General features: G+C 54.6%; 1 protein-coding gene across 2 annotated transcripts in view; it reads right to left on the bottom strand.

The window, feature by feature from the left end:
* Positions 1–27,500, bottom strand: part of RCSD1 (RCSD domain containing 1) — a 51,558-nt gene that overhangs the window by 13,519 nt on the left and 10,539 nt on the right. The window contains exons 2-4 of one of the 2 annotated variants that reach the window (XM_080648889.1): positions 6,321–6,419; positions 5,222–5,311; positions 2,629–2,700 (exon numbers count right to left, since the gene is read on the bottom strand). In XM_080648889.1, coding sequence (XP_080505015.1) covers positions 2,629–2,700; positions 5,222–5,311; positions 6,321–6,419 — 261 coding nt within the window. The remainder of the gene's footprint in view (positions 1–2,628; positions 2,701–5,221; positions 5,312–6,320; positions 6,420–27,500) is intronic. The other variant, XM_080648890.1, reaches the window with a different exon arrangement.

Here is a 27,500-nt window from a genome sequence, read left to right as displayed (position 1 = left end):
CAAGAAGAAGAAATAAAAGGCATCCAAATTGGAAAAGAAGAAGTAAAACTGTCCTTATTCGCAGATGACATGATATTGTACATAGAAGACCTTAAAGACCCCATCAAAAAATTATTAGACTTAATAAATAAATTTGGCAATGTAGCAGGATACAAAATTAATGCCAAGAAATCTATGGCATTTCTTTACATCAATAGTGAACTTACAGAAAGAGAGACTAAAAAAGCAATCCCATTTACCATTGCACCAAAAAAATTAAGATACCTAGAAATAAACTTAACTAAGGAGGTAAAAGACCTATATGTGAAAAACTACAGGACACTGAAAAAAGAGATAGAGGAAGACATAAACAGATGGAAGAACATACTGTGTTCATGGATTGGTAGAATCAATATCATCAAAATGTCCATACTACCCAAAGCAATCTACAGATTCAATGCAATCCCCATTAAAATACCAATGGCATATTTCACAGACCTACAATGAACTTTCCAAAAATTCATCTGGAATAAAAAAAAGACCCCGAATAGCTGCAGCAATCCTGAGAAAGAAGAACAAAGTAGGTGGGATCTCAACACCAGATATCAAGCTGTATTACAAAGCCACTGTTCTTAAAACAGCCTGGTACTGGCACAAGAACAGACATATAGATCAATGGAATAGAATAGAGAACCCAGAAATTGACCCAAACCACTATGCTCAATTAATATTTGACAAAGGAGGCATGAACATAAAATGGAGTCAAGACAGTCTCTTCAACAGATGGTGTTCGGAAAATTGGACAGACACATGCAAAAAAATGAAGCTAGATCACCAACTTACACCATACACAAAAATAAACTCAAAATGGATAAAGGACTTAAACATAAGACGGGAAACCATAAAAATACTAGAGGAATCCACAGGCAGCGCAATCTCAGACATATGCCGAAGGAACTTCTTCACCGATACAGCTCCTAGGGGCAATGGAAACTAAAGATAAAATAAACAAATGGAACTACATCAAAATAAAAAGCTTTTGCACAGCAATAGAAACCATCAACAAACAACAAGAAAGCCCACTGCATGGGAGAACATATTTGCCAAAGTTATCACCGATAAGGGTTTAATCTCCAACATTTACAGGGAACTCATACAACTTAACAAAAGGAAGATAAACAATCCAATCAAAAAATGGGCAAAGGACCTAAATAGACACTTTTTGAAGGAGGACAGAAGGAAGACCAAGGGACATATGAAAACATGCTCAAAGTCACTAATTATCTGAGAGATGCATTTCAAAACAACAATGCGGTACCATCTCACACCTGTCAGAATGGCTATCATCAGCAAATCAACAAACGACAAGTGTTAGCGAGGATGCGGAGAAAAAGGAACCCTCGTGCACTGCTGGTGGGAATGCAGACTGGTGCAGCCACTGTGGAGAACAGTATGGAGTTTCTTTCAAAAAACTAAAAATGGAACTCCCATTTGACCCAGTGATCCCACTTCTAGGAATATATCCCAAGAAACTAGAAACAGGAATCAGAAAGGATATATGTACCCCTATGTTCATAGCAGCACAATTCACCATAGCTAAGATTTGGAAACAGCCTAAGTGCCCATCAGCAGATGAGTGGATTAAAAAACTGTGGTTTATCTACACAATGGAATACTACGCTGCGGTAAAAGAGAAGGAGTTCTTACCATTTGCAATAGCATGGATGGAACTGGAGAGCATTATGCTAAGTGAAATAAGCCAGTCAGAGAAAGATAAATACCACATGATCTCACTCATTTGTGGAATATAATGAACAACATAAACTGATGAACAGGGACAGATCCAGAGACAGAGAAGCATTGATCAGACTGCCAAACCTCAGAGGGAAGGTAGGGGAGGGTGGGGGAAAGGGGAGAGATCAACCAAAGGACTTGTATGCATGCATATAAGCCTAACCAATGGACACGAACACCAGGGGGGTGAGGGCATGAGTGGGGGGGTTGGGGGGTTAATGGAGGGATGAGGACACATATGTAATACCTTAATCAATAAAATAAAAAAGACAATGATCCAGCGCAGCCAATGCCACGGCTGAGGACCCCGGTCTGGGCAGGAGGAGCCAGGCAGTTACAATGGAGATCTCCGGTATTTACCCTCCTACACGGCTTTTGCTGTATCGCATGGGAAAATCTGGTCTCCCAACAAGACTGTGAGCTCCACTGCCCCGACGTATGCTTCATCTACTTCCCAGGGAAGTCTGCTCGGCTCTGGGCACACTGTGATCGGTGGAGGGGTCGGGCCATCCCAGGGCCAGCAGCCGAATTTCAGCCTGTGTTAGGCTGGCATGGCTGGTGGCTGCCTTCAGGCCTTGGGGGAGAGGGCCTGCGATTCCCGGGGTGTTTCTTCTCCGGAGGACTCTTGCGGCGCTCCACTGTCCATCACCACTGCTAGGTGTCAACACCTGAGCGCATTCTTGACAGGGACCTTGTTTGGCCCTTTGGCTCCAGGCGGAGCCCTTGTCCTTCAGGGCAGTGTGGTCACTAGCTGGTGGTCAGAGGTCAACTCTCCAGGTGACACAGGGACGTGCAGATGTTGGGAAGAGGTGGGGCTGGGGAAGAGGTTGAGACGGGCAATGGTGCTGCACTCACCTGAAGCTTCTCGATCAGAGGCGAGCTCTTCACCTTCACCTTGGGAAGGTGGCTTGTGTTGGGTGGTGATTTCTGCGGAGCAAACGGACCAAAACCACGGAATGAGTAGGGTGGAGGAAGGCCGGGTTCTGGGAACCCAGAAGCCACGGTGGAGAAGGAGAACGAGTTGGTTTCACTCAGCTTTGGAGGCCCACATTCCTCCCCACGGCCTGGGTGAGGCGGACTTCCCCCCACCCCATCTCTCCCCTAGCAGGATCAGAGCAGGCAGGAAAGACACCCAAAATACAGGAGGTCTCCTGTACCAGCAAGATGATCTCATGTCCATTTTGAGGGAACAGACGGTGTCTGAGAGGGGACTTCTCTGACTTCATGACCGTCAACAACACTCGGAGGGAATTTCAAAGAGAAAGGACAAAATGATCCCATTCTGTGGGTCCCAAACAAAACAAGAAACCACAGACCAGGAGTGAAACCTGACAGAGGTATTTTGGAAATCCCCCCTTGAACTAGTGGTATTCTGGAAAATCCCACAAAAAATTATTATTTTCCAAAGCACTGAGTATTCATTTTGGTGAACAGACATTTATGGAACATGTACCACATTCCAGGCCTTGTGCTGGTTGCACGAAGTTGCACTCTTTAGGTGAAAATATTTTTGTGATGAATGGAGGTAGAAATCTTATCTTGCTTTGATTTGATGTTATCCAAAAGGATGAACTCCTTTCTGTTTTGTGCAAAATCCCTACCACTGAGTCTGGTTCCACAGATATATTCATCCTCACACGTAGGCATGATGGCGATGATGATGAAGAAGAAAAATGAAGGAAGGAGGAGGAGGAGGAGACACTTCATGTTGAACAGAGGCCGAGGCAGATATAGGGGGCCCAACACCTAGTCTGTACCCCTCACCCCCATGATCTAATTTTCCTGCATCATAGGAAGAATAACTCCAGCCCCTAGAATGTTCTGAGGTCTGTACTGAGTGAGATGGCTGTATTTCAGTGAAGGAAGGAGGAGACGGACTCTGAGCTCCTGGGACCTTTGTAAGGCCCAGCATTCAGGGGAGGGGCTGCGAGGGACAGTCACTGGCTGAGACCCAGGAGCCCCCGCCCCTTCTCATTCTGCTTCAGACAGAAGCACCGACTGCCCCGCCTCAGCCTCCTCAGCCAGGGCCTAACAGCAGGTGGAGTCAGTGAGTCTAAGGCTCCACCGAGCAACTCCAGGGTGCCCCTGGCCCGGTGACTTCACACCCAGATGTATTCCAGGAGTGGTCTTTCAAGGAACTTGTGTCCATGGTGAGTACAAGAGCTTCCAGCCCAGACTGTGTTGTCCTTAATCTCTGTGCTTTAAGGTGACATTTCCCAGGAGCCAGTGTTTCTGAAGATGCTGTTGTAGAAACGGCAGCTACGATGCTGCTGACAAAGCTCCCCTTACATAGTACTCGGAACCCTTCTCCTCCCCAGCTGACCACTACCTTCTGAAGAGTGGAAATTTCATAAACCTGGCCCCTTTGCCATAGCACAGGCCTGGGAACCCAGCTCAGGATCCACAAAATCCTTGTTGATTTGAATTGAACTGCAAAGCAGGATTCTAAGTAGCCACTAATTCAGGACGCAAGTGCCCTTGAAAGACCGCTCTAGGAATACATCCGCCACTAATGCAGTTCCTGCGAACGGCAGCAGGGGGCAGCATTTCCTTTACCACTTAAGTGGCTCCAGGCAAGTGGTTGGAGAAGGGAAGTGAGGGTGGGGGTGGGGGGAGGTGGTGGTGGAGAAAAGCCAGGGTCCACCCTCAATATGGATGTTTCTATGTCCATATTGGACATTCTAGTGATGTCTAGAAGTTAGGGACCTGATCGTTCAGATGGAAGTGTTTTCAGCCCTTCTCTGGGCAGACAAGGCAGGGTCTGTGGTCACATTAAGACACCCTTTGGCTGTGCCTTCCAGAGGGGGTAACCCCATGGTCTCAGGCCTGCGCAGGCACAGGGAGAGGCAGGGGTGCGAGAGGTGGGAGACCCTTTCTGCACTGCACACTAGGAACCGAGGGGCCGACTGGGTCCTGCCTTCCTGCCTGGGCCTCCAACGCTGGCATGACCTATGACACGAGGGCCTCTCCTGTGCTGGTAACGTGGGCGATTTCTCTCTGAGGGCAGTGAGCCTGCTGTGCGCTCTGGGCTGCTTCGTGATCCAGAACATGGCCTGTCGTGGTTCCCACGCTGCAGTTCGGCCGGAGGGTAAGCACAGCCCTCCCTCCAGGTGCGTCTCTGCGTGCGAGACCGTGTAGGTCAGACCTGGGGGGCAAGCATGACTCTCCGGGCCCTTGGATGCAGGCGGGGGTGGGGTGAAACTACAGGGCCTGTTCTCTTTGCTGAAATCCCCAGGCTTGAAAAACAGCGTCCCTGCCCCTGACCAACCACAAATGAGGCTCAGTAGGGGGGCATGGACCAATCCTCATTGTCAGACAAGGATCCAGGAAGTTCATCCCTGAGCCTACAATGGGGACCTTGCCTGCACAGGTGTCTAAGCATGATGATTTTGCCCCCCTTCCTATGAGAAGGAGGAAGAAAACATACCCAGTGTCTCCCAGCACTTACCTCCTCTCCGTTCTGGCCCAGCTCTACCTTGGGGGGGAACAGGGGGAGGGAGCAGGGCGGTTTCCTCCTGGCAGGCTTACTGGCTGGCATCTGGAGGGCGGGAGAGTGATGGACAGACACACAGAAAAAGAGAGCAAGTCAGGCAACAGGGAGGAGGAGGAGGAAGGAAGTGGAAGTGGTTTTAGGGATGTTAGGGAGGAGGAAAGGATGGAGGCAGGGGTGGTATGTCCGTGAGACTGGCGTTAGCTGGATCGGTGACTTCCGCTTCCCCGCCACCCACATGCAGTCAGCCCCGGCTCCTGTTCCCTCCAGGCTGTGGGGCCCGCCTGCTGCAGCCACTGGCCTGAAATGTCTCAAAACCACACGTCCAGCCCCCGGCACCGCCAGCACCTCTGACCAATACCATCTTCCTGGCCCTTCATGCCATTCCCATGTGTCTAGAAACGATGGACGGCTTTTTCAGACCAGAAAATAAAAGCAAAATAAATGCGCCTAAACCAGGCTGAGGAGAGCGCTCTCGCTGACCCCAGGCCCTGAGACCCTCCCCACTCGGTGCCCTTCCCCACTTCCAGCGAGCACGTGAGACCAGGCGCTCGGGAAAACCTAGCTTGAATCTCCACCTGACGACACTTTTTCACACTGTCCTCTCCAGCAGGATTCTTCTAGAATCCACTGGCCCCTGGGTCCCTTCCCTTTCCTGGTCCTGGTTTCCTGCTTCCCTGCTGGGATTCCTCAGCTCCAGGCAGGAGCCAGCGGGAGGTCTTCATTCTGAGCCAGCCTAGGCCTGGCACCGACCCGCACGACTAGGTCTCTATCAGTGGGTGATGGAGGCGGCCTGGGACCCAGACCCCACCTCTGCTGGCCAGCAGCTGGCTCTGGCCCTGCTCCCCCCGCCCTGAGTGGAGGCCTCGCTGCTGCTGGGAGATCCTGCCTGGCCCAGCAGTGGCCATGACATTCCTCACATGCAGGGGACCCTCTGTGGCTTCTCTTCCTAATTTGGTAATTGCCACGCTTCCTCCCTCCCTCTCTTCTGCGCCTGACCCAGACTTCCCCTTCCGCCAGCCCCTCTCAGAGCAGGGCTGCGAGCCGCCTGACTCACCTCCTTCGCCGCTGCCTGCTCCCTAAACCGCCCGGCCAGCTGAGCCACCGAGGGGGACGCCGAGCTGTCCACGTTGGCATTGGTCTCTGCGGGTCTTTCCTGGCAAAACAGGGGGAAGCAGCAGTTAATGGGAGCCGGGCACTGGCTCAGCTCAGCATCCACGGTGGGGCCATGCCGGCACCTGTTCTGTGGCCACAGCCAGAGGTGGTGACCATGAGATCTTTGAACTGCATTTTGCAATTGGCTCCTACATGCAAAGATTAAAACAATAACACTCAATCTACCACATTTAGTGAATCTTTAAGATGTGCTGGGCCCTGGGTGGCTCTGGGGAGCTGAGGGAAATAAAACCGGGCCCTGTCTGGGAGGGTGCCCAGGGGTCTGGGGTGCAGACGGGCCTTCATTCTGTTGTATCACTGGCAGCACTGGCCAAGGGGGCTGTGGGAAGGGATGCCGGTGGCAGGCACTGGAGAGAGGGGCCTTTAAGTGTATGAAACGGGTGACCAGTGCCCTCCGCTGAGCTTCTCACATGTGTATGGCCTCGTCCCCCCACTTCACAGGGTGTGCAGGTGGTGATGTGCTCAGTACCCATTTTTCAAATTAATAAACGCCCAGCGCGAGCGCAGCAGCCTGGCGGAGGAGGCCCTGTCTGCTGCACTCGACCGTGAGCTGCCCCGCGTGCTGCTAGCTCAGTGGCTGCAGGCACGGCCTTCGCCTTCTGCGCTGTGACAAGGACAGTGGCAGTGCAGCCCCCGAAAGGGTCTGTGGATGAAGTGCTTTCCTATGGAAAGTGCAGGACAGGCCTTTAGAAGGGTTGTCACCACTTCAGGCGACGGGGCCCTTCCCGGAGCCCTCGGTGAGGCCGGTGGGGCTGCATGCGATGCCACTCCCTCCACAGAGTCCTCACTGGGAGACTCCCCCACCATGTTCCTTTCCTTGGGAGGAAGCAGGCTGGTCCCTGCCCTGCTCTGCCCACAGGGAGGTCCTCGGGTTACAGTGACCGTCCCCCCACAGGGGCCTGCAGGCTCCCTGAAGAGGCCGAGATGCACCCTGGACTCAGCTCACTCCCCTGGGCCAATTGTCACAGACACGGGGTGAGTCGGTGAGCGCTGGAAGTGCCACCCCACGTCTGTGAGGTCACATAACCACCTGGTTTTAATCATGTTGTTAAACGTCTGGTCTCAGAGACATTAGGCCTTTTTTGTGACCAGGATGATGGCATTTATTGCACAGACGTCAGGCTCCCTCCGGGCAAGCTGCTGCCCAGACACAGGGTTTGGGCGGCTCTGTCTTCCCCTCCCTGGCTCATGGCTACCCCTGCAGCAGCACGTCCGCCCCCTGTGCACCACACACACGCACACACACGTGCATACAGGCACACACACATACACATTCATGCATATGCACACATACACACGTGCATGCACACATATGCACACACACAGATGTATACATACACGCACACGCACACACACACTCACTTCCTAGGCCCTCTTTTTATGCTAAAAGCCTCCCCACGGCCTCTCCACGCTTTCTGATCTGGGTGTCCCTCCAAAGTGAATGTGAGGGGTCCTGCTATGGTGCCGCCTCAGAGCGGGGGAGCAGATGCCACCCCACTGAGCTCCCGCAGTGATGCTAAGCACACGGGACCAAGCTCTGCGAAGAGGCTTGTTCAGAGATGGGGAGAAACTGCGGGGGCCACGGGCCATCAGACCTGGGAGCGGGCTCTGGAGAAGAGATGGTCCTCTTACTGTGTCCTGCTCTTGTTCAAGTTCACCCGTCCCAGCCTGAACAGCAAACCGGACACAAAGGGAGTCACCTCCAGTGAAGACACCGGAGTTCCCCAGAACACTGAAGGCGGGGAGCCCCAGGCCTGGGGTAGGGCCCGGGGGCAGAGCTCACAGGACCGCACCAGTGAGCACTCCCACGTTAGGAGCGCCAGGAGGCAAACATCCTGTCCTGGAACAAGGGCGGCTTGCGGGATGGTGAGACTCGCTGAGCCGCTCCTGGCACAGCCGCCCATCGGTCTGTGCATCTGCCTAACTTCCTGCCCACATCAGGGATCAGTCTCTCTGTCTGCTGCTATTTATTGCTCGGATCCTGCTGACCGTGCACCTCACCTCGGCTCGAGGCGCCCAGGGCTGCGGTGCAGGGAGACACATTCCAGATAAAAATAGAGCCGCGCAGGGATCAAAGGCCTCCTGGACTTCCCTGTCCCGAATGGGGCTGGGCAAGGGGCTTGGAGGCCAGGGAACGAGAGGCTTCTGGAAGCATTTAGGGCTTAAAGAAAGAAAGATTACAGGTCGTCCGAGTTTGCTTTGCTGGAGCCCAGTGAATGGGCTTCCTTTAGAATGTCTGCAGATTCCAGAGCTGGCTGGAGCCGAGCAAGTCCACTCTCCAGACCCTTCTCAGTCATTGTGTGGAGGACTAGTATTGCCTGCTCACAGCTGGGCTCATTGCAGCCCAGAGAGGGCAAGTAACTTAGGCAGAGTCACACAGGAAAGCCAAACGGAATAATCTATGAAATAACTGACTTCAACCCCTGATAGCCTAGCAATGCACACCAGTTAAGCAGTGTGATTGCTGAAAGTGCTTTGCAAACTGTAAAGTGCTGTACAACTAGTGAAACTATAGCCGCTGGGTTGCCTGGCATAGCAAGAGAAGCCTGGGGGGGAGTGGGGGAGCTCAGCCTGTGTGAGGCGCTGCATGGATTTCTGCCTTGCAGTTCCTACAGGTGTGACTTCTAACCCCCAGGGTCCCAGGACACCCCACCCAGGCCGGAGGTCCCAGGGCACAGTATCCCGGCCCCAGGCTGGCGAGCTAAGGTGTTGGGAGCTCGCTCAGTCCCGAGACTGGTTTGCTAAGCACTGCTCTCACCTGGGCTCTGCTCTTGGTTCTGAGAAGGACTTTTGTGTCCCGCCTTTCCCTGGACTTTCCTGGGATCCTTGAGCTTCCCCAGGACTCGCATTCTTTCCCAGTTCCTAAGAGGCCCATCAAGTATTTCACACAAAGCCCCGGGTGCGGGAAGCCCTCACCGAGTGGACGGAGCAGAGGGCCCAGGATGGACCCTGAAGCACCTGCTTGGGATTGAAGCGCAGACAAACCTGGGTTTGAAGCTCGAGTGAGGATGAGCCTAAGTGCAGGCTGAGAGCGAGGCCGCATGGAGCCGGAGGGCCTGCTGGGTGCGCCCCCACTCTGCTGGGCTGGGGCTGCTCACCCCGCTTTTCTCTCCTCCTCCCTCCTCCCACCCATGGTGCGCAGAGGCGGAGTGGCCGATCAAGTCAGCCTGGTCAGTCGGACAGCCTCTGGACAGCTCGGTTTTTTAAAACTTGTTTTAAAATATATTTTTATTGATTTTAGAGAGGAAGGGAGAGGGAAAGAGATAGAAACATCAGTGATGAGAGAGAATCATTGATTGGCTGCCTCCTAGGGATCGAGCCCACAACTTGGGCATGTGCTCTGACATGTGACCTGATTCATAGGCTTATGCTCAACCGAGCCACTCCAGCTGGGCTAGGCTTTTTTTTTTTTTTTTTTTTTTTTTAGGGAAAAGAGGAGAGTGTGGAAAGTGCCCCTGTGTGGCTGGTGGGTGATGGAGACGGGTTGGCTCTGAGGCCAGCAGGTAAACCGACCCTCCATTGCTCTTCAGGGTCAGTGTAGGGCTCCCTGTCATGTGCTCCTCTTATGTAGGTCAGTCCCATAAGAAACCTGGTACCACTGAAGGCCCCTGTGAGTCCAAGGGGTGGGCTGGGCCCAGGGAGCCACTGCACCAGGGCTGCAGAGTCCTGGGGGCTGTGGTGACTGCCGGAAGCCCCAGAGGAATCCCCGTCACCAGGGGCCATTTCTGCTTCCTGAGTGGGAGTGACTGTCTGTGCCCTGAGGTCTGGGATGTTTGTCCTTCAGGCCACAGCAGAAAGCTGAGGCATAACTTCTAAGATTAGAACAAGTTGCCCAAGGACCTGGGCCCGCCTCCCAGTCAGCTGTGGACTCTCCTGTTACAATGGCTCCCCACGCCCGCCCGCCCGCCCGCCCTCCCTAGTTCCACGCTCAGATGGTCTGCTAAAGGCTGTGTTCCTAAACACCGCTTCACGCTGCCTCCAGAAGCCAGAGCACTGGGAGGTCACATTTTGGGTTAAAAGGCACCCATCAAATTTAGTGACAGTAAGACCAACAACCCAAGAGAAAAACGGGCCAAGGTTTTGAACAGGCACTTCATGAAAGAAGATAATAGGAATGGCTCATAGGCACACTAGTCATTAGCTGAACACAAATTAAGACTGCAAAGAGATACCACTACCTACCCACAAGAATGGCAACAGTGAAATAAACTGACAACACCAAGTGTTGGCAAGCCTGCAGGGCAACTGGAATGCTCACGCACTGTTGGTGGGAACACTACTTGGAAAATTATTTTGGCAGCTTCTCATTAGGTTAAATACACACCAAGCACATGACCCAGCAATCCCGCCCCTAGGTATCTGCACAAGAGAGGAAGACATATGTCTCCATGAAGACTTGTATGCATGGAAAACCAAGATGGTGGTGTAGGTAAATGTGGACTTGCCGACTCCCACAACATCAAAATTAGAACTAAAATACAGAATAACCATCATTCAAATCACTGAAATCTGGCTGAAAAGAAGTGCTACAATTAGAGAAGTAAAGGAGAAAGCACATCAATATCAGTAGAAGGGGCGGAGGAGGAATGGGCTGGTCTGACACCCACATGTGGCATTTTTTTAATCAGGAGGGATATCATGGCTGCAGAGGCCATCTATGAGGAGCAAGGGATCCCAGCCCCACATCCAGTGTTCCAGAGCTGGGAAGAGAATCCCTGTAAAACTTCAGGCTGTAAAAATCAGCAGGGATTGTGGCTGAGTGACATGGAGGCTGCAGGAATCTCAGCAGTTCCTCTTAAAGGGCCAGCACATGGACTTACTCAGACACAATCCCTCTGAGCTCCAGCACTGGGGCGGTGGCTTGAAAGGAACCTGGGACACTGAGGGAGAAAATGGATTGTCTGGCATCAGGGTAAGCACTGGGGGCAGCTTTCTCCCAGATGGGGGTGCTCATAGGGGTCATTGTTCCTGTGTTGGGACCTCCCCTGTAGCAGAGCTAACTGGTAGCCATATCTGAGTTTCCATCAGCTTGGCTCACCCCTCTGTCCTAGTGACTCCCTGAGATCTCACCCCATCCAATCTGCAGCCCCACCCAAGCTGTTTGCAGTAGCTTTTCCATATGAATGGCCTGTCCTGGTTCAGGCTTTAGACTTTCCCAAAATCTCTTAAACAAGCAGCAGCTGGTGTCAGCGTGCCCCATGCATATCAATAAGAGGCCCAAGACCCTGCACTAGCAGCAGCCTGACTTGCTTTACAGCTTGGCCTCTCCTGGGCATGTCCAAGCCCAATACAAGTAGCAGCCATCTGCAGATGGCTCTGTAGCTCTTGATGGGTGGCCCCAGGCAGTGGCTGACTTTGCACCTCCTGGGATGCCCCAGAGCCAGTGCACCCATTGGGCAGCTTCAGACCACACCAGATTACAACTCTACACATCCATCCATGAGTGATACACTCAAGGGGCAGTCTCAGAGAGCACCAAAGCCCCACTGAAGCAAGTCCTGCTCCATAGGGGCGTCTCCTGCACAGCAGCTCTTCCACTGTAGCAGCACCTGGTCCTCACAGCCAATTGGCCTGGGGGTCAATTCCTCCTAGTGACACCAACAGCAATCAAAGCTCAACTACAACAAGACAATGCACACAGCCCATACAGGGGTGCACCTAGAGTGCACAGCTCAGGTGACTGGGGAGGCTGAGCCATTGGGCCCTACAGGGCACCCTGCCAATTCCAGGAGACATAGCAGCTCTACCTAATACATAGAAACAAACACAGGGAAGCAGCCAAAATGTCGAGACAAAGAAACATGTCACAAATGAAAGAACAGAAGAAATCTCCAGAAAAAGAACTCAGTGACATGGAAGCAAGCAAACTACTAGATACAGAGTTCAAAACAATGGTTATAAGGATGCTCAAGGATCTTAATGAGAGCTTCAAGGGACTTGGTGAGATTTTCAAGGATCTTAGTGAAAATGTCAAAGACATGAAAAAGCACCAGTCAAAAATTAAGCATACAGTAACAGAAATGAAGAATAATTTACAGGGATTCAACAATAGAGTAAAGAATTCCAAGAATCAACTCAACAATTTGGAATATGAGGAAGCAAAAAACACCCAATTAGAAAAGCCAAAAGAAAAAAGAATAAAAAAATATGAAGACAGGGTAAGGAGCCTCTGGGACAATTTCAAGTGTACAACATTCACATCATGGGGTGCTAGAAGGGGAAGAGAGGAAGCAAGATATTGAAAGCCTATTTGAAGAAATAATGGCAGAAAACTTCCCTCACCTGGTGAACGAAATAGACTTACAAGTCCAGGAAGTGCAGAGAGTCTCAAACAAGATGAATCCAAAGAGGCCCATATCAAGACACATCATAATTAAAATGGCAAAGGTTAAAAACAAAGAGAGAATCATAAAGGCAGCAAGAAAAAAGCATTTAGTTACCTACAAGGGAGTGCCCATATGACTGTCAGCTGATTTCTCAACAGAAACTTTGCAGGCCATAAGGCAGGGGCAATAAATAATCAAAATGCTGACTAGCAAGGACCTACAACCAAGATTACGCTGCCCAGAAAGGCTATCATTATCATTTAGAATTGCAAGTCAGATAAAGAGCTTCACAGACAAGGAAAAGCTGAAGGAGTTCATCACCACCAAACCAGTATTACATGAAATATTGAAGGGTATTCCTTAAGAAGAAGAGGAGGAGGAGGAGAAGGAGGAGGAGGAGAAGGAGGAGGAGGAGGAGGAGGAGGAGGAAGAAGAAGAAGAAGAAGAAATATGAACAATAAAATGGCAATAAATACACATCTATGAACAATTGAATCTAAAAATCAAAATAAACAAACAAGAAACCTAATGAACAAAATAAACTGATGAATAAAATAGAGCCGGAGGCATGGCAACATGGAATAGACCGGCAAATCGCAGAGGGAAGGGGGAAAGGGAGTAGAAAGAGATTAACCAAAGACCTTACATGAATATATGTATTACCTATGGACAGACAATAGGGTGGTGAGGCCTGGGGTGGAGCGGGAACGGGGTGGAGAGGGACCATGGGGATGGGTGTTTGGGTTGTTTCTAGATCTGGACTATTAGTAACGCTGCTCTAAATATTTGCATACAAGTGATTTTTAGAAAAATCTTTATTACTGATGGTCAGAGACAGGGTTTGATCATTGTGGGTCCAAATCCAAACCCTGCCTCTTCCTAGAGGTGTGATCTCAGGCAAGACACTTAACTTTGCTGAGCATCCGTATTCCCACTTGTAAAACAGAGCACTTATCTCCTGTGATTGTCAGAGAGGCCAAATGAGATCACGCACCTATGGCCCTGCACCCGACAAGCTTTCCCTCCCCTTTTATCTGTCATTGCTGCCACCTACGACTGGTCGCCACCCAGTAGGTGTCAGATGGAGCATGGGCTCCTTGCACCTTGTAGGGACCTCAGGCTGTTGCCAGTCGGTTCTGAAGACTTAGCAAGGGGGGCGCAGGGGTCTGTTGCTGCCAGGCTTGTTCACCTCCTCCTGCAGAGCAAGTCAGAGATGAGCTGGGTGGGAGGGCACTCAGACTCGAAGCAATTTACAAATGGGAACCTTCTGCATCACACAAAGGAGCAGGCTGGCCAATGGGGTGTGACTCTGGACTCCAGATATGAGTGGCCTAATTCATAGCAGGGCCATTCCTGCCCTGGGGTCATTTGTGTGTCTCAGGCTGTTGGCGGGGTAACAGGGACAGGACCAGCCAGAGAGGGAGGACTGCTTTTGGCTTGGGGAAGGGTCTTGCCTTTCACCCCGGGCCCTGTGGCATGAAGGGGTCATAAAGGGACAGCCCTGAGGCTGGTCTGCGGCAGGCCTGACCAGGCTGGCTTGTCAAGTGGGGGCAGGGGCCCTCAGGGGCCACAGGGGGCGGATGGCTTGAGTAGCTCTCCAGGGAAAGGCATGTGTCCAGGCAGAGGGACTAAGGGGTTAAGCCTCTGGGCAAACATGCTCTGTCCTGCCGAGTCAGGAGGGAAGATCCAGATGAGCTATTTCAAGAGCTGAGCAGCCGGGGTGGGGAGGCCACTGACCCACCGTGGGGGTGGGGGCGCTGTGTGAACTTCCCGCCCCTCTCAGCCCTTCTGTCCTCATCTTCGAAGCTCTGGGCTTGCAGAGATGCCGCCCAAGGCTCTTCCCGCTGGCTCACTCTGTTTTTCACTTTGACACCCCGGTGAAGGAAACTGGCAACACTGTGGTTCTCTGGCTTGTGTAGAACACCGAGGTGGGTCACTAGGCTCTGACAGAATTGGGGAAGCTCTGCCGGGAAGCTCAGGAACCCCAAGGAAATGCGGCCCTACACCCCAGCATCTTCACACATGATGATATGTGACCCGGACCCACTCTCAAACTCGAATCCAATGAACATTCATTCCAAAGGAGCCGCCAGGCCAGCCCCTCTTCAGAAGCCGAGTTTCAGGCGAGGAGACCGCGCAGCTCGCACGGCAGGGAGGCAAACAGGCGGGACAATGGGTAACAAAGGAAAATGGAGTCAATAGCACTGTGATACGTTTGCATCAGCAACAGGTGGTTACTAGACTTAGTGGAGTGAGCACCTTGTCAAACGTTATATTGCACACCTGAAAGACAACCGGATATTGCATACCAACTCTACTTGAAAAAGAATGAAAAAGAGCCACGGCCACGCTGGAGGGCGGGATTCTAGACGGAAAGAAGTGTGACTGAAACAGGAAAAGTAAGCTGGGGGCGGGGCCCCTCCCCTGGCCTGCTGCAGGCTCCGGGAATGATGGGGAATGATGCCGCGAAGAAGGGGTGACTGCAGGAATGTCTTTCATTCACACCCTTGGGCATGTTACTGTTTTGCTGTCTGAGACAGGAGGGCCTCTGAGGCACAGGCTCAGCCCTGGGTGCTCAGCCTGAGAGCCACACGGTCCTGGAGCAGGAGGGGCTCGGGAACCAGGGCCTCGGAGACACCAGGGGCCTCGGGGACACCAGGGGCCTCAGAGACACCAGGGGCCTCAGAGACACCATGGGCCTCAGAGACACCAGGGGCCTCAGGGACACCAGGGGCCTCAGAGACACCAGGGGCCTCGGGGACACCATGGGCCTCAGAGACACCAGGGGCCTCAGAGACACCAGGGGCCTCAGAGACACCAGGGGCCTCAGGGACACCAGGGGCCTCAGGGACACCATGGGCCTCAGAGACACCATGGGCCTCAGAGACACCAGGGGCCTCGGGGACACCATGGGCCTCAGAGACACCATGGGCCTCAGAGACACCAGGGGCCTTGGGGACACCATGGGCCTCAGAGACACCATGGGCCTCAGAGACACCAGGGGCCTCGGGGACACCATGGGCCTCAGAGACACCATGGGCCTCAGAGACACCAGGGGCCTCGGGGACACCATGGGCCTCAGAGACACCATGGGCCTCAGAGACACCAGGGGCCTTGGGGACACCAGGGTTCTCAGAGACACCAGGGGCCTCAGAGACACCAGGGGCCTCGGGGACACCAGGGGCCTCAGAGACACCAGGGGCCTCAGGGACACCAGGGGCCTTGGGGACACCATGGGCCTCAGAGACACCAGGGGCCTCGGGAACACCAGGGGCCTCAGAGACACCAGGGGCCTTGGGGACACCAGGGGCCTCGGGGACACCAGGGTTCTCAGAGACACCAGGGGCCTCAGAGACACCACGGGCCTCAGAGACACCAGGGGCCTCAGGGACACCAGGGGCCTCAGGGACACCAGGGGCCTCAGGGACACCAGGGGCCTCGGGGACACCATGGGCCTCAGAGACACCAGGGGCCTCAGGGACACCAGGGGCCTCAGAGACACCAGGGGCCTCGGGGACACCATGGGCCTCAGAGACACCAGGGGCCTCGGGGACACCAGGGGCCTCGGGGACACCAGGGGCCTCGGGGACACCAGGGGCCTCAGAGACACCAGGGGCCTCAGAGACACCAGGGGCCTCAGGGACACCAGGGGCCTCGGGGACACCAGGGGCCTCAGAGACACCAGGGGCCTCGGGGACACCAGGGGCCCGAGGGACAGTCGGCTCTTCACCTCGGCAGGGTGAGGATTAGAGGCCCCATGGGAGGGGCTCCCAACCTTTGAGCAGCCGTTCCTCCCAGGAAACCCAAGCAAGGTCCTCCTGGTAGTGAGCACAGAAATATCCTGGCCCCCGGCCGGACGCACCGCTGCGAGGTCCAGCCTCAAGGAGCCCGGCTGCCCCTGGCCGCCCTCTCAGCAGCATCTGTGCTGGCACAGCCTCACTGGGCACCAGCCAGCTGCTCTTGGGAGGCGCCTGGCCATGACTCAGAGGTGATTTGCTTTTCTTATCGACAGAGGAGCCGTGCTCAGCCCTGGCAGTGCTCCCCCCTCGCTGCCCCCGCACACCTCCCGTGCCTCTGGGGAGCCCGGGCGCCTCCAGGGAGCCCTGCCCGGGGGCGGCTGGGCCTTTCCCAGGGGGATATGGCTCCATGCGTCCTGGCTTCCGGGCCACTTCCCACAGAGGATCCTGGGATTGCACAAGGACCTCCTTAACCACACAGAATGTAGAGAGTAGAAATGGTCACCCATCCCTGGGCAGTGTGGGGCTGGGGATGAGGCAGGCTGGCCTGTCTGCAATCGGCCTGCCACCCAAACACAGAGGCAGGGAGGACTCTGTCCCAGCTAGGCCCGTCCCAGGCTCGCTCCTCTGGGCTTCACTTCCTCGTCTGTAAAATGGGGGTGATGCCTCCCACACAGGGTCATTATCACAGCGAGTGAAATGTGCGGGGGATGTGCCTTAGCAGCCAATTCTCTCTCTCCCTTTCCTGCTTTTTTAAATTAATATGGCCAACAGCTGGCCCATGTTGGGGCTACAACCTGTTTGGTAGTTGAGACCCTAAACTAAGCAGGAATTTCTGTGGGTTCATGGGTGCAGGCATCTTAAAGCCAAGGGTGACGTAGGAAGTCTTGGCTAAACATTTTAGTGACAGAGGAGTTCCTGAAAATAAAACCAATCAGCAACTTTGGGGGTTGGGGGGCGGTTACAGGGAAATTAAGTCTCAGTCCCTGTTCTGTGGAAGCTAAGGGTCAGCCTGGTTCACGTCCCAGCAACCACTTCAAGCGCGAGTTGAGGATTCAGTGGCTCAGATGTTGTGTCCATGTGGGGCGTGATTAATGGCCCAAGGAGCAGTGTGGGCTGCCCTGTGGCTGCATTGGAGGACCCAGGAAGGAGGAGCCACGGGGTGAGGACGGAGAAGACCAGCTCAGAGGGAGGTGTGGACAGTGCCCCGGAGACAGAATGTCTGCGCCATCTCCCACTCTGCTCCTCAGGTGACCGTGGGCAGGTAACTGAACGTTCGTTCAGATGCCTCGTCTATAAAGTGAGGACGGCAACATGGACATCGCAGGCTGTGTGGGCTCCAGTGAGAGAGCGCAGGTGTGGCACATAGTAAGTGCTCAATAAATGCAGGTGATTTTGTTTTTGTTTTTTTGTTGTTACTCCTCACCCAAGGACATTTTTTTCCATTTAGAGAGAGTGTGGGGGGGGGGAGGGAGAGAGAGAGGAGAGAGAGAAGCATCTATGTGAGAGAGACACATTGATTAGCTATCTCCTGCATGCACCCTGACCAGGGCTGGGGATAGAACCAAACCCAGATTTGTGCCCTTGACTGGGTATCAAACCTGAGACCCTCCGGTGTGCAGGCTGGCGCTCTAACCACTGCGCACACCAGCCAGGGCCGCAGGTGATTATTAGACTGGAAGCCAAGGTATTTGGATTTATCCTGAGGGTGAATCCAGCAAGGTGTTTAAAGGGAAACTTTGTCCCGAGTTCTGTCCATGCGGAGAGGCACGGAGGCAGTCCCACAGTGCCGCACGCATCCTTTCGGGAAGGGTGGGCGTCTCAGCTCAGAAGGCAGGAAAGGGCCCTGTGACCCCGGGAGGCCCTGGAGCCAGGCATGGAGAGTTCAGGGACATTCCACATCATCCTGCCAGAAAGAAGGACAGGACAGAGAAGAAAGCTGGGAAAATGGGAGGAAAACTTCCATTTAAGGAGCAAATGGAGGAGGGGGCTGTGGGGGAGGGAAGAAAGACGGAGGCTAAGAGCTGGAGATGGAAAAATTCCAGGCTGGTATCAGGTCTAGGATCTGGAGAGGAAGGACACGTGGTCTAAGGGGAGCCTGTGATAGCAGGTCCCAGCATGCTTTGCTGAATTCCCACGCCTGGCTCATGACATTTTGAAGGCAAACTGAGATTAACCAAAACATAGATGTAATAGCAGAGTACAGGATAAGAGAGTGTTAACGTGAAACATTTTCCTGTTAACTAAGAGAGGTCCCAGAAGATATATATCTTTATACGTATATTTAAAAACCCTGTATAAAAATGGAAAACATTTTTTTGGCTAAGATACTATAAATGACGGAAAGCAAAAACAGCAGATCTGAAAAGTTGTCACACAGATGAAAAGGAGATAGTATCTGCTATATAAAGCGCTCTCACAATACATAACAAAGGATATAAATAAGCAATTCATAGGAAAGCAAATTCAAAAAGTCAGTACACATAAAAAGATGCTCAAACTCACTAGGTTGTCAGGGAAATGCAAATTAAATTGCACTAAGATTTTTCTTTCTGCTTATCAAGCAGGCGGGGGGTGGGGAGGGGCGGGCTAGAGAAGCAGCTCTTGCTATTGGGAAACAGGAAGAAGGAACCATGGTCCTCCCCATATTGCCGGGGGAATGTGAGTTGTTGCAGCCTTTGGACCTGGTAGCATTTTTGACTCAGCCCCATGCTCCTGAGAACCCACTCCTTAGACACAGAGCCTGGTGCACTGCCACAGAAGCGACGGAGCATGCACAGCAGCAAAAACCGGAAACACAGTGAGCTCCCAGCACCAGGGGGAGGTTTTACCGTCCATCCACAAAACGGGCTCTGATGAAACCATGACAAAGAATGAACTAGAGTACTCCAAATTTCCATGAGAAACTGTGAAGTCAGAATAGCAAGATGCAGAGAAGTGTGTATGTAATGTGACCCCAGTTTGATAAAGCAACAACTAACCACCTCCCCCTATATGTGCATGTCCGTGTGTATCTATGTGAGTGTGTATATGACACATATAAGAATGTATATAGCTCTAGGATATGGCATATGCTACAGAGGGTATATGTTAATGATAATACAGGGATGGGAGCTGGTTTGAGGGAGGCAAACCTAAAGATCTTTATGTGCCTGTAAAACCCCAGCATGCCCGCTCCATCCGTTATGTGAGATTGTGCACATGTGTTTAAGAGAGCGAATTAGCGCCATGACATGTTCTCGAGGGAAAGAAAGCACGTTGCCAAGACACTGAAATGAGAGTTTCAAGCTCTAACTCCCCAAATCCTGCTCTCTGCTCCAGGAAACAATCCCTTCAAAGCCAACACGTCCCCTTCCGTCTCAGCATCTACTCTAGAACAAGAACATCACGAGACTCGTGAAAGCAGAAAGACAGGGGCGACTTCCTGTCGGCCCATGCCCTGACCTTCTATAGGTCCCGGACAGCTCAGCACGTATCACATGTCCCTGGCGACGAGCTGACTGTGCCCCCAGAGGAGTCGAGCTCTGGTCGTTTGGGAAGGGAAAAGGATAATAGGAAGGAGTGACTGAAGCTCGCTCTGTGTACGCACATCACAGGTGCAGCTCGCTCCGTGCTGTCCGCAGCCCGGGGGGAGAGTGTTATGTGACTAATCCTGCTGTACAAGGACGTGTGCAGAGCTTTCCCATCGTCACACGTGGTGCCGCGCAGCTGGGCTCAGACTCAGCCATTCCCGACGGCACAGCCCTCCTCCCTGCTGTGAAATCCTTCTCAGCTCTGCATGTCAACGCGGCAGTTTTGGAGGGAAGAGCCCCGCTTGGCCTTGGAAGCCACAACCGCTTTCGGGCCTATTTGGGAAATGGAGTTTCCCGATGTGCCAGGCCGTGATCCTGGCGGCACCTCGCACCCGTGTCCACTCCCTCTGCCCCATCGTTTAGGGCGGGCGCTGCAAACTTCAGAGGCCAAGCAGTCACCTCAAGCAGTGGGCGGGGGTGGGAGAACCCTGCCCACCCCAATGGGAGGGGCCGCTGCCACTCAACTCCAGCCACAGACTGGGTCACGTGGGGTGACTTTTCAAAGGGTCACTCAAGGCCCAGCATCACCAAATGATCTGACTTTTCAAGAGAAGATTAAAATTCATATTTTTAGGTAAAATAGATCGATTTTGTTTTGAACACACCAACTCAGTGTTGTTGTTTTTAAGGCAAACCTCGGTCAAGCCTGCCTGCGGCAGTGCGTCCGGAAGGCCAGCGGTTGGCTACTCGGTGTTTACGTGAAGACTGTGTTTATCCTGTCTGACCTGTTTTCCTGGGTAATCCCAGGAGGTGTCTGCGGTGTGATAGATGAATTTATTTTTAATTATTACATGTACAACACTAGATCGCTGTTCTGAATATTAAATAATAGCAAAGGTATTCTTACCCCCTCATCGAATTCTAATGGGGATTGTGGGGTAGGACTCCAGAAGGGATGAGAAGACCTGGGTTCAAGTTCAGCTCCCGCTGCTCCACGGCCCCCAGACCCCTCACCTGGTCCGAGCCACGGTCTCCTACGTAGTAAAAGGGCTCGGTAATTCCCACCTCACAGAATGAATGGCCTGAGAGTTAAGGTAAGCCGTGTAACAAACGTACTCAATAAATGTTCCATTCCTTCTAGCAGACAGATGCAGGTCTCCACGGAGTCACATGACTGTCAAGTAGACAAGCGGAGAGAGGTATGTCTGTTTCTCCACTTTATGGAGGACCTCCCACCAGGGATTCTCTGGGGCGTGCAAAACATGATGTTCCCCAAAGTTTTCGCTTATGTGTAACTTTTGGGGTAAAAACAAACAGTATTCTGCCTTTTAAATGGCCCAGGCATCCTCGCCTGTTCTACAGGCTGTGGAGACTGTTTGTGGGGTGGGTCCCACGTGTGAGAAGTAGAGTATATGACTTGGAGCTACCGAGCTGCTATCACTAACGTCACTTAGCGAGGGACTCAGCCACGGAGGATTCTTGCGGGAGACCAGAGCCTTCCTCCTCTCCACTCTGCCCAGGGGCACCTCTGGCCACCCGGTCCTCGGAGTGAGCCCCACCTGCACCACAGGTGAACGTGGAGAACAGGCAGGTGATGGATGGCATTCACCTCACCTTGTCCTGAGGGACTTGAGGTGGCACTCACAGGTCGGAGCAGGGACACTTTTTGGCAATCTCAGGGACAAAGCGGATGATGTCATGGCTCTGTCCTTCGGGCAGTGACACCAGAGGAAACACCTGTAGGCGGCAGGAAACTAGAGGGATTAAAAATATCTGCCTTATCCCCCCAAAATGAGCAAAGCACTCTTTTTTCTTCACAGGGAAAACAAACAAGGCGATATCTGGTCTGAGCCATTTCCTCTCTGCAGGCACCCACCCCGGCAGACACGGCTGGGCCACATGCTTCACTAGCCCAGGACACGCGGATGCCAGAGGGGTGGCCAGGCCGGTCCCGAGCAGGCTCAGGCTCCGTCTCCAGCTGGAGATTTCTTTTGCAGGAGGGAGGGCGTGAGGAAGCTGAGTCCTTTCCTCGGGGCGAGGTGTAGCCTCCATCTGACTTTGGAAACAAGGGGTCCTTGTGCTCTTCCTCCACAGTCTCCGGTCCCAGGAAGCCAGGCCGGGAGCCACCGAGGAAGGAGTGATGGCTGGTCTGTGGGGCCGGGCCGAGCACAGAGCAGCTCTGAAGTTGGTGGAATGAGCACCCATCGGATTCTACTCTCTCCCCCGCCTTCTGACATCCTTTAGATCAGCGGTTGCCAACCGGTGGTCCGTGAGGTCCGAAAGGTTGCCGACCGCTGCTTTAGGTGACCACGCCCAGGCACTCCGTCTTCTCCACGTATTTCCAGCCTGGCCCCTCTGTCCTCGCTGTGGTCTCTGCGCTTGAAGGCCCTGTCACCTCTCTCGATCTGTGGGGAGAGGTTTCTTTGCTGCTGCTCTTCTCTGCCTCATCTGTTCTCCCCGCTGTTGCCCAAACCATGTCTGAAATCTGTGTGGGCATGTCCTTGCTTGGTTTACCTGCTGTATGTAGAACCCCCTGTTCAACCCAAGCTTAGCTGCTTCCTGGGGTTCATGGCAGCCTCCTCTAGGTCAGAACCCTGGGTGCATGTTAGCGTCCCACTAACATGGGGGCCTCATTGGAAACGAAGGTGCTAAGCAGATTGTTGGTCTCATCAACAGATGGAGACCCCGAGGCCCAGAGACTTGGTCCGGAAACCGGAGCCTCAGTGTCATCCAGTGGCTGATGTGTTTAAACCAATAAATATTTATCGCACACCTATTATGAGTTGGCCATTGTGCTCAGAATAGGGAAACAGGTGCAGCCCATGGCACAGGCCTTCACGGGGTTCACACTCTGGTGAGAGGACAGACAGCGCCAGGTGGCAAGGGAAGTGCCGAGAGGAGGTTGCATGGGTGGCCTTACGTCTTAATGAAGACGGTGTCACGTCCCAAGCAACAGCCAGGCAAGCGTTACGATCCCGCGCAGATGGCAGAATCAGAGCTGAGGCCTAAATGACTTCCCATGTGACAAAGCAGATAAACGTCCAAAGCCCGGGCGACAACAGCCGACGTTACGCTTTGGGCAGACATGGGACTTCCTAGTCAATAGTAAAACGCAGTGGCTGTGAGATTGCTGCGCCAGAAGCAGAGGAGAAGTTCTAACGCTGGGAGAGCCGGGGCTGCCAGGCCGGTGGGGACGTCGCTCCCGCACACGGCTGGTGGCATGGCGCACCGCCTAAGCCGCCTCTGAGCCGGGCCACACACGGGAGCTCGGAAACGCTTTGCTCTATTATTAGAACAGACACGAAGGAAATAAAGAAGGGAAAGGCAGTTGACCCAAGGTTATCTGTAGCATCACTGGTCTCCTAAAGGTGGAAAATCAGGAACGGCCTGAATGTTACATTTCAGAGAGCAAGTTGGCGGAACTGCGGAGCGTGGAGGCCACAGGAGCTCCACTGAAAACGAAGGCCCGTTTCTAGCACCTGGAGCCGTGCGGAAGGGGGAAGAGGCCAGTGACGAGGCCGCACAGACACAGAAACACACGTGACAGAGCCGGTAGTGAATGTGGAAGGAGGGCAAAGACTCAGGGTTCACCAACTCCGAGGGCGTTCAGAGTTTTCCTCATTAGACATGTGTGTCCGGCCGGCGGGGATGGTGGGCCTCTCCGAGGTGCAGGCCTGGCTCCCCCTGACACCGCTGTACTTTTACCCCGACCTCCGAGCTGGTTCAGCTTTAAAGGGCCCCATTGCTGATCACCTCAAAGGCTCTCCAGTCCAGATAAGCTGGCTCCCAGGCTCCAAGAGGAACGAGTCAGGAGATAGGAGCCGGTGGGAAACCTCCCAGGGCCGGGTCGCAGGCACCTCCCTCGGGGGAGAAGGGGGCTGTCTGGGTGAGAGGAAACATCTGGGGCCTCCCCCAGATAAGGCTTGGGGGCGGGGGAGTGCAGTCCCTCTCAGGAATAACTGTGGGAAGCCAGTCACAGGCCCAGCCTCCCCCCTCCCTGGCCCTTGGTGCCCCCGTGACAGAGGGCAGATGGGGAGCGGGCTGGTCCCTGCCAGGTCTCCCCCCTTCATCTTGGCTGGGCAGACGTGGCCCTCCAAATGGAATAGTGAGTGAGGAGTAAGACCCCCATAGCAACAAGACTACCCGCAGGGTGAGGGGGAGAGAGGGCAGCTCCAGGCTGCGGGACGGCAGAGCAAGGCCTCCAAGACAGAGGCTGGAAGTAGCTCAGTGGCCGGGACGCCGTGGCCGCAGTCCGTGGCTTTGAGCTCTGAGTGGGCAGGATGGTGGCCTGAGTCCATCCACCCAGCGGGATGGAGCTGCACCGGTGGGGTGCGGAGGGCGGGACAGTGAGGAGGCCTGCAGGAGGCCGCCCAGCGGTGCATGCGCCCTGCCGCCTGGGGCTCTTGCTAGGATGTGGCCGGGACAGGCAGACAGAGTAGCCAGGCGCCAAGGGGAGGGTGGGCGGCCTCTCTGTTCTCACCCACGGCCGGAAGTGAGGCTCCGGGGCTGGGGCTCTTACATGCTGAACTGTGTCCCCAGTGTTGATGTCCTGAGCCCAGCGTGAGGCTGTATTTGGAGATAAGGTCTTTAAAGAGGTGGTTAAGTTCAAACGAGGTCCTGGGGCCCTGATCCGATCCGTGTGCCTGGTGTCCTTATAGGAGACAGACACTCATGAAAGGAGGACCCTGGGGGACGCCCATCGTAAAGCTGAGAGGAGGAGCCAGCCCCCCCCCCCCCCCGACACCCATTCGGGAGGTCCAGCCTCGGATGGGGAGCGGGACTCGGTGGTTTAAGCACCAGCCTGTGGTTCTTCTGGTGGCAGCTCGAGCACTGGATGCAGGCGCTGAGCTTGGCCTGTGGAAGCCGCCTCTGGGCCGCCCCCACGTCCCCACCCCGCCTCATGCCACACCTGCTTGTGCTCAGGCACGGTGGCAAGGTGAAAGCACCTGCATCCTTCTCCCTCCTCGGGGAGCACTGCCCAAGCTGCCATGCCCACGGGCCCGGCAGGCACCCGGCCTCTCACCTCCCTGCTCTGTTCTTAATTGGTGCTTTTGTCTCTGAAACTTGCAACACTTCGCTGGACAGGTGGGGCGTCCCTGTAGCTCCTGAATTTCACTCTTGACTGTAGCTGGGACAGTCAGGCTCCAGGCAGGAGGGACAGGGCCCCCTGGTGTGGACAGCAGGCCTCCTGGTGGGCCTGGGGCCTCAGGCCAGACCCGAGCACTAGAGTCAGGAAGTCCTGCCCGCCCACCACTGGCTTCCTCTCTGCGGCTTCAAACACAGCCTCTGCCTCTGAGCAGAGCGATCTGGGCCCGGCCCAGCCCGGCTGTCCTCCACGCAGCTGCTCCGGCTTCAAAGGGAGGCCACGCCGGCAGGAGGAAGCAGAGGCCCGGTGGAAGCGTGTCCACAGCTCCCCCTCCACACGCCGGCTCCGGGGCGCCTGCTCCTCTCCAAGGGAAAGTCACTTCAGATATGTCCCTGCGCTTTCCCAACACAGAGGTGACAACACCTTGCATCTGTCGAGTCCTTTCTTCCTTTTCCAAGCTCCTGGCTATGAACGTTATCTCATTTAATCCCCTGAGCCGGGCACGGATGGAATTACCGTCCTGGTGAGGCCCCAGATCCTGTGCTGTTGAGTCAAGATCCCGCAGCATTCGGGCGATGGCGTTTGATCCCGAGCCCAGACTCCCGCGCCGCCATGCCTGGCTTCTTCTGGCTACACAGAACACTCGCTCCAACCTCCCTCCCCCTGCCCCCTGCGCGCACACACACACACACACACACACACACACACTGCACCTGCACAGGTACCCGGGGGCGCAGGTGAGCTGCTTTTGTGGATGTGAGACACCCATTCCCAGGGCGGCCTGCCCTTTGGAGGCTATGGCTGCGCCAGGGCGTGCCCTGAGCACAGGTCCCTGGGAACCCCGCTGCCCTTTCCCTTAGTCCGCAGCCAGGCCCCAGGAGGAAAGTTCTCGGCCATCAGAGGAAGGGCCTTCTAGACTCCGCTCTGCTCTGCATTCGCAGTCCCTTCTGCAGCCCAGCTGGCCTGGTCCTCAGTCTGGATGACCGAATAGCCCCTAACAGCTCCATGACATGTCTCTCCAATCCATTCTCTGAACCACAGCCACGGCAATTGTTCTAAAGTGGAAATCTGATCACGTGACTCCCCCACCATTGCTCTGAGAACACAGGGGCAGCTTTTAAGAGCTTTAACTTCCCGTCATCGCACCAGCAGGCCAAACTAAAGCTGGACGAATGCTTCGGGAAGACACAGCTCAAGGCCAGCCCCTCGGGTCCTCCCCACAGTGAGACTGAGCCCCTTGGGAGCTCCCCACAGTGAGACTGAGCCCCTCGGGTGCTCCCCGCAGTGAGACTGAGCCCCTCGGGTGCTCCCCACAGTGAGATTGAGCCCCTCGGGTGCTCCCCACAGTGAGACTGAGCCCCTTGGGTGCTCCCCGCAGTGAGACTGAGCCCCTCGGATGCTCCCCGCAGTGAGATTGAGCCCCTCAGGTGCTCCCCACAGTGAGACTGAGCCCCTCGGATGCTCCCCGCAGTGAGACTGAGCCCCTTGGGAGCTCCCCACAGTGAGACTGAACCCTTCAGGTGCTCCCCACAGTGAGACTGAGCCCCTCAGGTGCTCCCCGCAGTGAGACTGAGCCCCTTGGGAGCTCCCCACAGTGAGACTGAGCCCTTCAGGTGCTCCCCGCAGTGAGACTGAGCCCCTCGGGTGCTCCCCGCAGTGAGACTGACCCCCTCGGGTGCTCCCCACAGTGAGACTGAGCCCCTCGGGTGCTCCCCTCAGTCAGACTGAGCCCCTCGGATGCTCCCCGCAGTGAGACTGAGCTCCTCAGCTCTGTGGGGTGCGAATCCTGGCGCCTCCAAGGCCAAGTCCCAGGTCTCGCGTGGTCTGCCAGCTGCTCCTGTCCTACTCCACACTCTCCTCTCTCCCGCCCCAGCTTTCACGCCCTCCTTGCTGGATGGAGCTCAGACATCACCTCCTCCCCGGCTCATGGCCTGAGCTGGGTCCTGAGCACAGGTGACTGGACATTGGCTCACCCTGTGGTCATCACCATCATCCTTCTGACTCCTGACTGGACTGCAAGCTCTGAGGGCAGGGTCCAAGCTCTATTCCCTTTCGTGTCCAGAACTCCCAGCACAGAGCTGGACACACTCATCAAATGTATCCTCAGTGAGCAGGCGGATGAGTGACCACACAGACCACTCTTGCCCGTGACCCAGAGCTTTCCCAGGCGCCAGTCCGTGGCTCCCTAAGGCCAGGGCAAACTCTCAGGGTTCTGCCTCCATCCACGGCGGGGGTGGGGGGGGGGCGATCTTCATGTCCCCGGATCACTCTGCCCTGCCCCCTCCGCTGGTATGTCATTTCCCCCCTCCCCCGCCATCTGCATCTGTCCCGCAGGAAGTGCCACAGATTGCTTCATTTCCCAGGGTGTCCACACCCCTTTCCTACCCCTACCCCTCCCTG

The sequence above is a fragment of the Plecotus auritus genome, assembly GCF_963455305.1.
Source record: "Plecotus auritus genome assembly, chromosome: 12".
In the NCBI taxonomy this organism is placed as follows: domain Eukaryota; kingdom Metazoa; phylum Chordata; class Mammalia; order Chiroptera; family Vespertilionidae; genus Plecotus; species Plecotus auritus.
The sequence above is the reverse complement of the archived record's forward strand: the minus strand, read 5'-3'. Positions and strand labels throughout refer to the sequence as shown.